This window comes from Sturnira hondurensis, unplaced genomic scaffold, assembly GCF_014824575.4.
Source record: "Sturnira hondurensis isolate 20B ecotype Veracruz unplaced genomic scaffold, ASM1482457v3 Scaffold0022908, whole genome shotgun sequence".
Classification (NCBI taxonomy): domain Eukaryota; kingdom Metazoa; phylum Chordata; class Mammalia; order Chiroptera; family Phyllostomidae; genus Sturnira; species Sturnira hondurensis.
In genome coordinates this window covers 1,139,620-1,152,299 of record NW_028095539.1, presented here as the reverse complement: position 1 = coordinate 1,152,299, position 12,680 = coordinate 1,139,620, and the positions used below count along the sequence as shown (strand labels likewise).

The following is a 12,680-nucleotide window of genomic DNA, read 5'->3' as shown; positions in this document are numbered from 1 at the left end:
AAATAGAAAATGCTTCCATCTGCATTGGCTTCACTGGCCCTTAAAATAACTTTTGTGTATTTGTTGGTATGTTATATAACTTGTCACAACATTAGTCACTGCTTCTTCCATAAGGCAACAAGTAAACAATCATGGATGAACATGATTGTAAGTTATAATTATAGTCTGATTTGTTCTTAGTGTTTTGGTCAGCTTTTTGCGTTTCTTTTCTCCTTTTAAAAGAGACTGTCATAATCTTTGGCTTCATGTAATAGAGCTCTGGCAGCTATTTGAACTGAGTAAGAAACTGTTACAATGATTGACTATCGAGGTATAACCAATGTTTATTTTATGTTGAACGCAGTAAGTGATTTGGAAGAATTCCATTTAACTAGGTCAGTGGTTCTGAAAGTGTGATCACTAGTCCAGCAGCATAAGTATTACCTGGGTGCTTGATAGACATGCTAATTCTTGGGTTCAACCCCAGAAACTCTGGAGGTGGGTGGAAATCTGTCCTTTAACTTGTTAAAACTTGGGAATCACAGAAATGTGTACTTCTATTATTTATTGAAATGTTAAACCCCAGGAAGGCTAGTCTGTTCTTTCTTTACTTCTTCTCAACACTTACTTGATTCTGGCTATGTGCTGGGCACTGTTAAGGAAACGCTAGTGGGTGTAGTAGACAAAGTCCCTGCTCTTCTGCAGTTTTCCTGCAGAGGAGGGTGATGACAAGAAACACAATTGTGATAGGTATGATGTGGAGGGTTAAAATTAGATGGTAGAGAGTATGTTGAGGAAGGCCTTTCTGAGGAGGACAAATATAAACCGAGTTTTGGATTACAGGAAGGGCCACCTATATGAGTATCAGTGCAAAGGACTGTACGATACAAATGAGTTTGGTGTGTTTGAGGAGGAGAGAGGCCAGTGTGGCTGGAATGCAGTGAGCAAGGAGAAAGAGTCTGTAAAGTGCAATTACAGAGACAGGCAAAGACCAGATCATGTAGGACCTTGTAAGGACTGCTTTTTTTTCCTTCTCAGTTTCTTTTAAAATTGTGGTAAAATACATGTAACATACAGTTTTCCATCTTAACCATTTCTCAGTGTACTGTTCACTGATGTTAAATACATTCATACTGTCGTGTAACCATCACTGCCATCTATTTCCAGAACTAAGACAGACTTCGAGTGGCATGGGAAGCTTTGGGAGGTTTTGAGCAGAAGACTGACATAGCCTGACCTTTAGAATGAAAAGATTACTGGCCACAAAGTTGAAGTCTGACTGTTGCAGGGCCAAGGAGGGAGCAGGGAGACCAGTCAGGAGAGTACTGCAGTAACAGAGGTGTGGTGATGGTGCTCTGTCAAAGATGGTAGGGTTAGGGGTGCTGACCTGCAATGAGGTTCTCGATATGTTTTGATGATCAAGTCAACAGAATTTGCTGATTGGTTGATTGTGGCATGGAAATGACCATGGCATGAAAAACAAAGGGAGTCAAGGATGACACCAAGTTTTTTGGTCTGAATAACTAGTGAATTTCAGGAGTTGCAGATTTGAGGAAGAAAAGCACTATTTGTGAAATTAGAAATGCTTTGTTAGATACCCAAGTGGAGATGCTGAGTAGGCATTTGGAGTCAGGGAAGAAGGCAGGTTGGAGACATGACTTTGGGGCTTGTCAGCATTTGTGTAATTAAAGCCAAGAGACTGAATGAGATCATCTAAGTAATGAATGTAGGTAGGGAGAGGTTCAGACCTAAGTTCCAGGGTAGGAGAGCTTACTTGAGAAGGAATTAGCAAAGGAGCAGCCAATAATGTAGGAAGAGTACTAACAGACAGCGATATTCTGGAAGGCAAGTAAAGAAAGTGTTTCAAGAAGGAGGGCAAGTCAGTCTACTGTATCAAATGCTGCTGAGAGGCTGAGTGAGACAAGCAATAAGAATTGACCATTTCAGCGCATTTTAGCAATGTGCAGGTCATTGGTGACTGTGACAAGTTGTTTCAGTGGGGTGGTGGGCTCAGAAGCCTGGTCGAAGTGTGTTAGAGAAAGAAAGGAGGAACAGAGACAATGAGTAGAGACAGTGTTCGTAGACAGCAGGTCTGCACAGTCATCTTAGCTTAGTGGCATAGGTTAATGTGTTGGAACTCCAGGGTTTAAACATTTGGAGTGTAACACTTGTCCATGCTCATGTTTATATTTCAGGGTGTTTTTTGTTTGTTTGTTTTAACAGGGAGAAATAGCCCTGGCTGGTGTGGCTCAGTGGATTGAGTCCAGCCTGCAAACCACAGGTTGCTGGTTCAATACCACTCATGGCACATGCCTGGGTTGTGGGCCAGGCCCCCTGTTAGGGGCGCTCAAGACACATTGATGTTTTTTTCCCTCTCTTTCAAAACCCCTCCCTTCCCTTCTCTAAAAATAAATAAATAAAATATCTTAAAAATAAACGTGGAGAAATAAAAATGGAAATTTGGGTATAAAATGTGTGAAAGCTCTAAAGAAACTTTATGGAGTCCTAGGGTCCTGTAGACATCTTAAAAGCCATTATCTTAATCTAGAGGAATGAAATTCTGAGATGAAATTCAACCAGTTGCAAAATAGACTTAAAAGACTTACTTAGGTTTTGGAAGGAATCTTCCTGGTGTTCTTCAGGTGACCATGGAACATTCCTTTTTTTCATCAAACACTGTTTTTTGAGGTCATTTGAAGGAAAAAGATGTTTCCATAAGGTGTTTTCCACAAATATTTGGTGGCCAAAAGGTGTTGACTTTGTAGGTCTTTTTGTATCTGACAGGAAAAAAAGAGGACAAAAATTTTTTCCAAGACTTTCAAAACTTCAATTTACTTTGTTTTATTTTATTTATTTACTTTTAAGTAAGATACTCTAATTTACTATCTAATCAGAGTATCTGCTGTTTATATTGGATTTAACTTTGACAATGAATTTCTATTTGACAAGGTATATGTAAGAACCTTGAATTCTAGAGCAGCCAACTCTTTTCAGCTGCAGGTACTTATTTAAAGCAAAAACCCAAATTTCTATTCAGTGGAGGAATGATCATTCACAAGAGAAATAACTAGATCCATGGTTGAAAAACACACATTTTTCTTTCTACTGCTAAGGGGCTAGAGGAAGTATTACTATATTTTATTGAATCTAAGATGTCATTATTTATAAGATGCACTGTTATTATATGTATTATCAAGGAAGAAAAAAAGCTGCCACATAGAATTTTAAATGCAATAGATTGTAAGAAATGTGAAAATGTAGGGGGAAAAAGTTCATCTTGGAATCAATGGACCAGAATTTGAATGCTAGGAGGTGTGAATTCTGGTTCTTGGCTGCATTTCTAGTTGGCTATGGGACCACTGGCAAGTCACTTAGGAACTCTGCCTCAGGTTCGTCACTGGTATGGTGATGATAATGCCCGTTACCCCACCTCAGGGCATTATAATAAGAATGAAATGAGATAAGGAACAGTTATTTTGAAAAGTGGAATCTACTGGGTAAATTCAAAGTATTTATTTCATTGAAATAAAATTTTATATTTGACTAGGCAACTCAGAGTTTCTTCTCTGAGCTTTGTTGTCAGGTTTAAAATAGAATTCAGTTATAGGCATTTGAAAGTATAACATTTTCTTCTGCTGAATGATTTTCATTCAATCTGGAAATAATATCTTTTTATTGTAGTTTTAGAATCAAAGAGAAAGAGAAAATGCAATGATAATATGACCCCGATGTTCTCATCACTTGGAATTAACTGTTAACATTCTGTTAGTGCTGTGATCTTTTAAAAACTTACTATAAAATATTTATGACATAAAAGGTAGAAGGATATAATAATGAACATTCATATACTTGCAATTGCCAGTACAGGTGAAGCCCCTGTGTGGGAACAGTCTTACATTTGGGTTAGGATCCTGTCTCATGACAGCCTAGTCATGAGGACACTGTTTCTCTTGTTTCAGTCTTAAAGCCTGTAAATGAGCAGGTTAACTTCATCATGTGAATGTTTTATCCTGGAATATGAGGGAGAAGGCTATTTTGTGCTAGTGTTGCCTTGCTTTGAATTTCTTCAAAATTCTACCTAAGGCTTTGGAGATCCAGCTGTGTTAATTGAAAATGTGACACCTGTAAAATTGTAATAATGGCTGGCCAATTACTGGCCCGACATTGTACCCAGACAGTTTGTGTGTGTGTGTTTTAAGTTTCACAATAACTTTTTGGTTAGTTGTATTTAGGTAGGCGTGACTCAGACAAGTTCATTAACTTGTCCAGGGTTCCACAACCATTACGTTGTGGAGCTAATGATTTTAATCAAGGTGTGCCTTATACCACAGCTCACATGTTCTAGTGACATCTTAGATTCAATAAACTATGCTGCCTCAATCCTTGTCAGTAATCATGATCTGTTTCTTTTGTAGGCAAAACCCAGAGACCACGTTTGAAGTGTATGTTGAAGTGGCCTATCCTAGGATAATTGGTCGCACTCTTTCAGGTATTTGCATGTTCAATTATGATACGGCATATTTATTATATGAGATAGCTATGCACATGGGATAATATGTGAATATTCTAAACTATTATTTACCTTTCAATATGTTTAAGTATCTTTCCCTTTTATTCGTGCCCACATCATCATATGCACAGTGAACAATTTAAGAGTCATTGCCATAATGGGCGTGGAGTACAGCTTTATTCATGATCATAAGTGGGTTTTGGCTTATACCTTTCACAGATACCTGGAAGTCATCTATTTATCACATCTATCACAGTGTATAGTGACAGTATATAGGAAATACTGTCATCTTGCTAATGAGGATGGCTGAGAATTAGGTTATAAAGTTATGTATGTATAAATACATATTAAGGGATATAATATAAAAATAAGGGAAATCTCCATTACTAAACTAGAAGATGTTTGAAATGTAATTTAATATATTTTATGTGCTGGTAAGAGAAGGTTGGAAATTATTTGAAGGAAACACCTCTGGCTTTAGCTTTTGGACTAATTCGGACATGTATTTCTGGATGACAGGGTCCTAGATAAGGTTAGAGTAACTTGTGCAGGCTGAGTATATCACTTCTTGACCTAAAATCCTTCTTAGTTGTTGAGGAAAAACAGCCTATGACCCAGTGTTTTTCTTTTTCCTTGGTGCCTCAAAGAGTGATGCATTTGCCAAAGTTCTGTTAGGGAGCGGCTTCTGGTCCACATGCACTGACAGCTACGTATATTATTTGGTGTTTAGGGGATTGAGTTTACTTGGATTAGGTACTTGGAGTAACTAGGATTTCAGTGGTAGCTATACCCATAATTGGCTATACAACCTTGGCCACATTTACTATTTCATTGTTTAGTTAGATTGTAATACTCATAAAAGTAGCTACGTTTTATTGAGTTTGCTTTGTCCTACATGCCTGATTGACATATGCAGTCAGTCCTTACAATACAGCCTTTAAAGACAGTTGGGTGGCATCTTCATAACACCTATGAGAAAACAGACTCTCAGAGAGGCCAGATAACTTACCAAGATACAGCTTACAATATAGCTACTGTGTGGTTCAAGTTCTCTTCCACTTTGCTCCATTGCCTTCTTGAAGACAGTGACCATGATATACACATCTTTCTATGTCATCTTCAGGGCTTTGCACAACATCACCAATGTTTATTAAAATGAATGAATTTCTCCTAATAGAAAAAGTGAGATAACTGTGTGTGCTCTGCTTCCTGGATTATCTAACAAAAGCTGTGAAACATGTTACCAGTGTATGGTTGTTCTAGAAGTAGAATTAAACATCCATGGCAAGTTATTCCTCTTACTGTGCAAGCCATTCGATTGGGAAGGGTTACCTGGTGTGTATGGTGTGTACATGAGCAGCAGCACTTCTGTGGGCTGATGTCACAGAGTAACCATTTGATGATGGCTGTGATTTGACGGAGACATTTAAGGACAAACATTTGGCTTATGTCTATATTTGCTAACGTTTCCCCTATCAGTGTTGTAGGACTTCCCTTTCAAAGTTAAAATGAAATTTTGGGGGGAATATGAGCAAAATTGGAAAAGTACAAGTAAGATGGAAGAATGAACAAATGAAAGTTGTCTCTTATCCCCTTGTCCCAGTCATCTGGTTCCTCTCCTGCTCCTGCAGGTGACTCCTTTCTTAAGGAACTCTTCAGCATAGTTTTAAAAAACCTTTTTATTTTGAAAATATTTTAAAAGATAAGAGTTACAAGGATAGTCAAGTGCATATACCTTTTCCTTAGATTTATCAGTTGTTACTTATTGGCCATATTTGCTTCACTCTACATGCATATACATACTGTTTTTGCTGAGCTACTTGAGAATAAACTGCAGATGGTTGTGATGCTTCACTCCTAAGTTCTTCAGAATGTATCTCCTAAGAAGAAAGACATTTTCTTACATAACTCTAGTACAGTTATTGAGATTAAGGGAATTTAACATTGATGTAATGTCAGTTGTTCATGTTTAAATTTAATCAGTGGTCTCAGGAGTGTCTTTTATAGCATTGCCACTCCCACCCAGAATCTAATTCAGGATCATGGACTCTGTTTAGTGTGACATCTATTTAGTTTCTTTCAGTGTGCAGTAGTTCTGTGGATCTTCTTTACCTTTATGACACATTTTTCAAAAAATGAGCTTTGTTGATTTTTAGAAAGTCCATGGATTGGATCTGATTATGTTCCAATTATTAGGTTCAGGTTATGGATTTTTGGCAAGAGTGTCTAAAACATGATACTGTTTATCATATCAGGCACATGGTGTTGGTCCCATTGTTTGTGGGAAAGTACATAAAACTTTTATGTATAATTTAACAAATAATTGTAAAGTGAGTACCCATGTTACTACTGTCCAGGTTAAGAAATATGATATTGCCAAGGATTACTGCCCTTGTTCTATGCTTTAGAGCTCCCTGCTTTGGCCCTCTTTCTTGGGACAAGGAGTCTCTGGGGCCTATGGGACATACCCACTTGGAGCCTGAACCCTTTCATGCTAGACTATGCTTTGAGTACCTGGTACCTCAGAATTTTCTGCCCAAGTGGTCTGGAGCTTATTTCCAGAGCCTGTGTGAGTCACTTCTGAGGGCCCATCTTTCTGAGGGTAGACTGAGCTGCTGGTTTATAGACAGACCCTAAGGCCAAGGGATGGCCTATGGGTGGCTGTTTGTAGGGATAGGGTATGGACTGGAGCTTTGGCTTGTGAATAGAGGTGACTGCATGCTTGTGTGCGTGTTCTTGGCAGCATGGGATGGAGAAGGGGGCCATGGGCAGTGCGCCAGTGGCCAGTTTTTGCTACACAACCAGGTTTCCACATGGAACTCTAAGGAATCCAACAATTTTCAGTATAAATTTGTTCTTCTAGGCGGATAAAGGCATATTTGTCATGATAGGAGGGTAAGAGCATATTTTATTTCCTAGTTCGTAATCTTGTTTCGTATCTTCTAAATATTTAGACATATTGGTATATGGGCCTTGATTTGTACTCTTGGCTGTAAATGTTAGAAATGGGTTTGGCCAGCTCCCCAGAGATCCTTTTCTGTCTTTCTCCAGAGGTAAGACTCTCCTGACTCTTATGACAATCATTTCTTTGTTCTTCTTTGTAGTTTTAATACATTCAGTAGTGCCTGTTTCTGAATTTTATAGAAATAGAATTATTTTACGTGTAGTTTTGCTGCTTTTTTGCTCAAGATGGTATTTTAAGGGTTTTCCATGTTTTGTGTAGCTGTAGTCATTCATTTTCACTGAAGTGTAGCACACTGTAGGATTACATCACAGTTTATGCATTCTGCTGTTGAAAACCTTTGAAGGTGTTCACAGTTTTTGGCTATTGCAAGCAGTGTTGTTGTGTTCCTTATACGTGAATCCTGGTTCATGTAAATGTACTTCCATAGGATACTTGGTGACTGGACCATGATAAAGTTTTTTGGAATTGGTTTTGTTTGTCTGTACTTCCTTCAGCATTTCGTAGTCCTTATTGGTGCAACTTTATCAGTCCTTGGTAAAATTGGGCTTGCCCCCCCCCCCAACCCAATGGTTGTGTAATAGTATATCCTTGTTTTTGTTTTCATTTTCCTGATAGCTAATGTGATTGAGCACCTTCTGTATGCTTACTGGCATCTTATTCAACTTTCTTTTTTATTTTTTTTAATTTTTATTTATTTATTTTTATTTAACTCTTCTTCAAGTACAGTTTTTTATCTTGTATTCCCAGCCCTCCCCCCAGTGCTCCCCACCTCCCTCCCATCTCTGCCCCCCACCTTAGTTATTGTCCATGTGTCCTTTATACTTGTTCATGTGAGTCCTTCCCCTTTTCCCCTGTGATTCTCTCCCCTCTCCCCTCTGGATCCTGTCAGCATGTTCTGTATTTCAGTGTCTTTGGTTACATTTTGCTTGCTTGTTTGTTTTGTTGTTTAGATTCCTGTCAACTTTCTTTTTTAAAGTGCCTGTTCAAATCTCTTGCTATTTTTTTTGCCCTGGCTGGTGTAGCTCAGTGGATTGAGCGCGGGCCTGCAAACCACACGATCGCGGTTCGATTCCCAGTCAGGGCACATGCCTGGGTTGCAGGCTAGTTCCCGGTTCCTGGCAGGGGACGCACAAGAGGCAACCATACATTGATATTTCTCTCTCTCTCTCTCTCCTTCCCGTTCCCTCTGCGATAAATAAAATATAAAAAAAAAATCTCTTGCTATTTTTTAAATTGAGTTTTTTACCTTTTCCTTATTGATTTATAAGAAATTACTTATATATTATAGATACTAATTATCTGCTTGTGTATGTTAGTATCTTCTCCCACTCTATGGTTTGTCTTTTGATCTCTTTAGGGAATACCTTTGATCAAAACAGTGATTTTAATATAATATAATTTATAAATATTTTTTACCTTACAGATATGAAAATACTTTCCTTTCTTTTAAAAAATTTCTAGTTTTGCCATTCACATTTAGGTTTCTAATCTCTCAAGGACTTTAGTTTTCTTTTTTTTAAAAAAATATTTTATTTATTTATTTTTAGAGAGAGGGGAAGGGAAGGAGAAACAGAGGGAGAGAAACATCAGTGTGTGGTTGCCTCTCATGCTTCCCCCACTGGGGACCTGGCCTGCAGCCCAGGCACGTGCCCTGACTGGGAATCAAACCAGTGACCCTTTGCTTCACAGGTGTGTGCTCAATCTACTGAGCTACACCAGCCAGGGCAAGGACTTTAGTTTTCTATTAGATGATTAATATCCAGAAAGATTAAACTCTAAATTAGATTTCTTATTCATGATTTTTTAAAATTGGGAACTAATTAAAATTAAATTACTAAGATATGTTACTCCTTTATTTAAAATGTATTTTTATAAAATGATCACATACTTCTAAATCATACCTAAAAAATTACCTCACAATAAAAAGATGACACATTTGAGAAAGGCCAATGAGAAGTATCACTAGACTTTAAAGACTGCTTTTTCCCCATTGATAACTTTTCATGTTCATACCACTGTAGGTGTGTTTTATACACTCTCTTTTGTAAACTCTCGTGTTTTGTGCTCTGAAGTGCATTCCATGAAATCCATGGGAGGGACCTGTGGTCTGTCACTTCTGCTTAGACATTGCCCCAAGGCCTATGACACTGAAGGGGATACCTTCCAAACATTGTAAAAATAAGATTTGGAAGCACAAATTGAACTCATGATGCTACTTACTTTCTTTGAGAATTTGTAAGATTTCCTAGCTGTTAACAGTGAATAAGCTGTCACTTAGTATTTGATTTTAGGTAATCTTTTGTCTACTTTTACAACATTCTTATTTGTTTTTAATAAAACTTACCATATTTGCCTTTTCCTGCTACTATTTAATGCACTTTTTTGTCATTTTAAAGGATTGCAAATAAATCTGCCTTAAAATTGGTCTTTGTTCTTTGGACTTGCATCTCTGATCTCTGCCCAAGTACCTGAGCAAACTGAGGTATAAAGCTTACACTGTACAGTACTAGTGTCTGGGCATAATCTTCTCTTTGAAGTTTGTTTGCGTCCCCCCTCGAGGGGTTAATTCCCTGCTGTGAGAAGGTGGGTTAGAAAGCACTGAAACTACTTTATGGGTCTTTAATTGGGGGAATTAGTATACATTTTGTTCTATAAACTTCTGTTGGAGTTCCATTCTTACAATTTTTCTTATACTGTGGTGTGTTATGTTCTCATTGTAAATTTTAAAAAATACTAAAATTTTCTCAAGCTATTTGAGTACAAATGGGCAGATTTTCTTGGTATGTTTTTTCTCTTATCTTTAAAATTTTAGTAGCTTGCTTTCTGATTAGATTTTGAATATAAAATTTCATAAAGATTAAGAAAATCATCACTCAGTAATAACTACTATTAATATTTTGGTGTGTTTACTTCCTTGTAGTTGTCTGTGTGTAAGTGTGTATAAATAAAATATATAAACTTTTCTCTCAAACTCCTGTTGTATGTGTATATTTTTCTTGTTCTCGCCTCAATTATTGTTTTTCCTAAAATTATTAATATAGCTTTATAAAAGTCATTTCAGTTGCTGCAGATTTTATATCATGTTTATGAGCTATATTTACTTATAATTGGATCTTTAGATTGCTTCCACATTTTTCCTGTTGTAAATAAGCCAATGAACATCTTTGTGATGCTTGCTATTTAGGTATGTGATTTTAATGCTTTAAAAAGAAGTTGGATCATTTTGTGTAGATCTTTGATCTACTTTGTTCTCAAATTATTATTATTATTATTTTTTACAGCCCATATAGCTATCTCAAGTTGTGAAAACTCCCAAAGCAGGTTTTAGTCTGTCTGACTGAAGGTCTCGGAAGAGGGTGCTCTTGCAAGAGGGATGAGCCTGCCCAGTCTCATGATCAGATGGTACTGGCCGTGCTGAAACTCTGGAATGCATTTCAAACACAAGTGTCTCATTCCAGCTGGCATCTCTGAGCCTGCTGTGGGCACTGTTCTTGGCCAGCCGCTTAGCACTGGGAGAGTGGCAGCATCAGGTTCTCAAGGCTGTTTGGCAAACCAGCTTCCTCCCGTGTCAGCTCCCATCCCAGCATTTTTGATACATGAGTCCAATAGCCACTTTATAAAAAGTGCATAGTCAAATTGAGAAACTGTTGTCAGAACTCTGTGAAAGGATTGCTCTAGACATGGTGCTCTGGGTTAGCTGAGATTTGCAGCTTAGTGGGAAGCAGTCATCTTAAAAAAACAACTTGGCTTTAAAATCTCTCTTAAATATCTGTTCACATTTCTGTATTGGCAGTATCATGAAGAAAACTGAGTTTTGGCCAATCTAAGATATTGAGAGCCAAATTTGTTATTCTGAACTTTAGCTGTCACTTTACAGGACTCACATTCTTTTTTAAAAATATATTTTATTGATTATGCTGTTACAGTTGTCCCATTCCCCCCACTTATTCCCCTCTGCCCTGCATCCCCCTCCCACCCTCATTCCCCTCCCTTAGTTCATAGGACTCACCTTCTAAGAGCTTTGCCTAAATCTTGATCACAGTGGATGTTTTAACATTATTAATTTTTAAAATTGACTTTAAAAATAAAACAATAATTTATGCTGTCTCTTTAGAAGTGGAGTGGAGGTAGTAAAAAGTCCTTTTGAGAGTAATTTTACTTCAGATTAAAATATTTTTAGAGGTTATTAACTAAATTTATGGTCTTATTTCTTTTCAATAATAATCCAATAAATCACACTAAACTTTTCTTCCTGTTCCTAAAGTGTGAAATTTGGGGGCCATCTGAATGTAAATTACAGTATAGCAAAGTGTCAAAATTTTTAGTAATTCATGACAGTGTGGTTCTTCTTGCTGTATTTGTGGTTCACAGTGTTAGGCCTCAGGCCTTCTTGGTGGACTGTTGATTTATTAAATGATAAACAGCCCATGTGAACAGCAGGTTTGTTGTATGAAAAAAAGTTATCCCCTCAAAATGCCAAGCTCAGAACCTCATTTTCTTAATTATAAAATGGGGGCCCTGCCCTGGCTGGTGTAGCTCAGTGGATTGAGCACTGGCCTGTGAACCGAAGGATCATTGGTTTGATTCCCAGTCAGGGCACATGCCTGGGCTGCAGGCCAGGTCCCCAGTGGGGGGCATACAAGAGGCAACCACACATTGATGTTTCTGTCCCACTCTTTCTCCCTCCCGCCCTCCCCCGCTCTAAAAGTAAATAAATAAAATATTTTAAAAAATAAAACAGGGGCCCTAATAGTACTAACTTCATTCATTTGAAAGGATTAAGTGGGAATGCACAGTGCCTGAGACCATGTGGGAAGTTCTTAGTAAATGGGAGCTGTTGTTATTTATCATTTGTTTTAAAGATTTAATTTTTTTGGAGAAGCTTTTGGTTTACAATAAAATTGAGAGGAAGATACAGAGATTTCTTACATACTCCCTGTCCCACACATAAACCACCTCCCCCCTTACCAACATCCCCTACCACAGTACTACACTTACTACAACCAGGAACTTTCCCCCAAAGTTCATTATTTATGTCACAGTTCACTCTTGGTGTGTATATTCTAGGGTTTAGACAAATGTGTAGTGACATGTATTCATTGTTATTGTATTGCACAGAGTGTTTTCACTGCCCTAAAAGTCCTTTGCGCTCTGCCTATTTATTCCTTCATGCCTTCTCATCCCCTGACAACTACTGATCTTTTTATTGTCTCCATAGTTCTGCCC

The 12,680-nt window shown here is 37.7% G+C and overlaps 1 protein-coding gene across 4 annotated transcripts in view; it reads left to right on the top strand.

Annotated features, from left to right (window-relative positions):
- The window catches only part of DENND1A (DENN domain containing 1A), a 496,583-nt gene that overhangs the window by 39,399 nt on the left and 444,504 nt on the right, over nt 1-12,680 (top strand). For 2 of the 4 annotated variants that reach the window (XM_037036470.1, XM_037036479.1), the window contains exon 2: nt 4,395-4,468. In XM_037036470.1, the coding sequence (XP_036892365.1) occupies nt 4,395-4,468 (74 nt within the window). Of the gene's footprint in view, nt 1-4,359; nt 4,469-10,735; nt 10,857-12,680 lie in introns of those variants that run through there. The other 2 variants (XM_037036474.1, XM_037036476.1) reach the window with 2 other exon arrangements.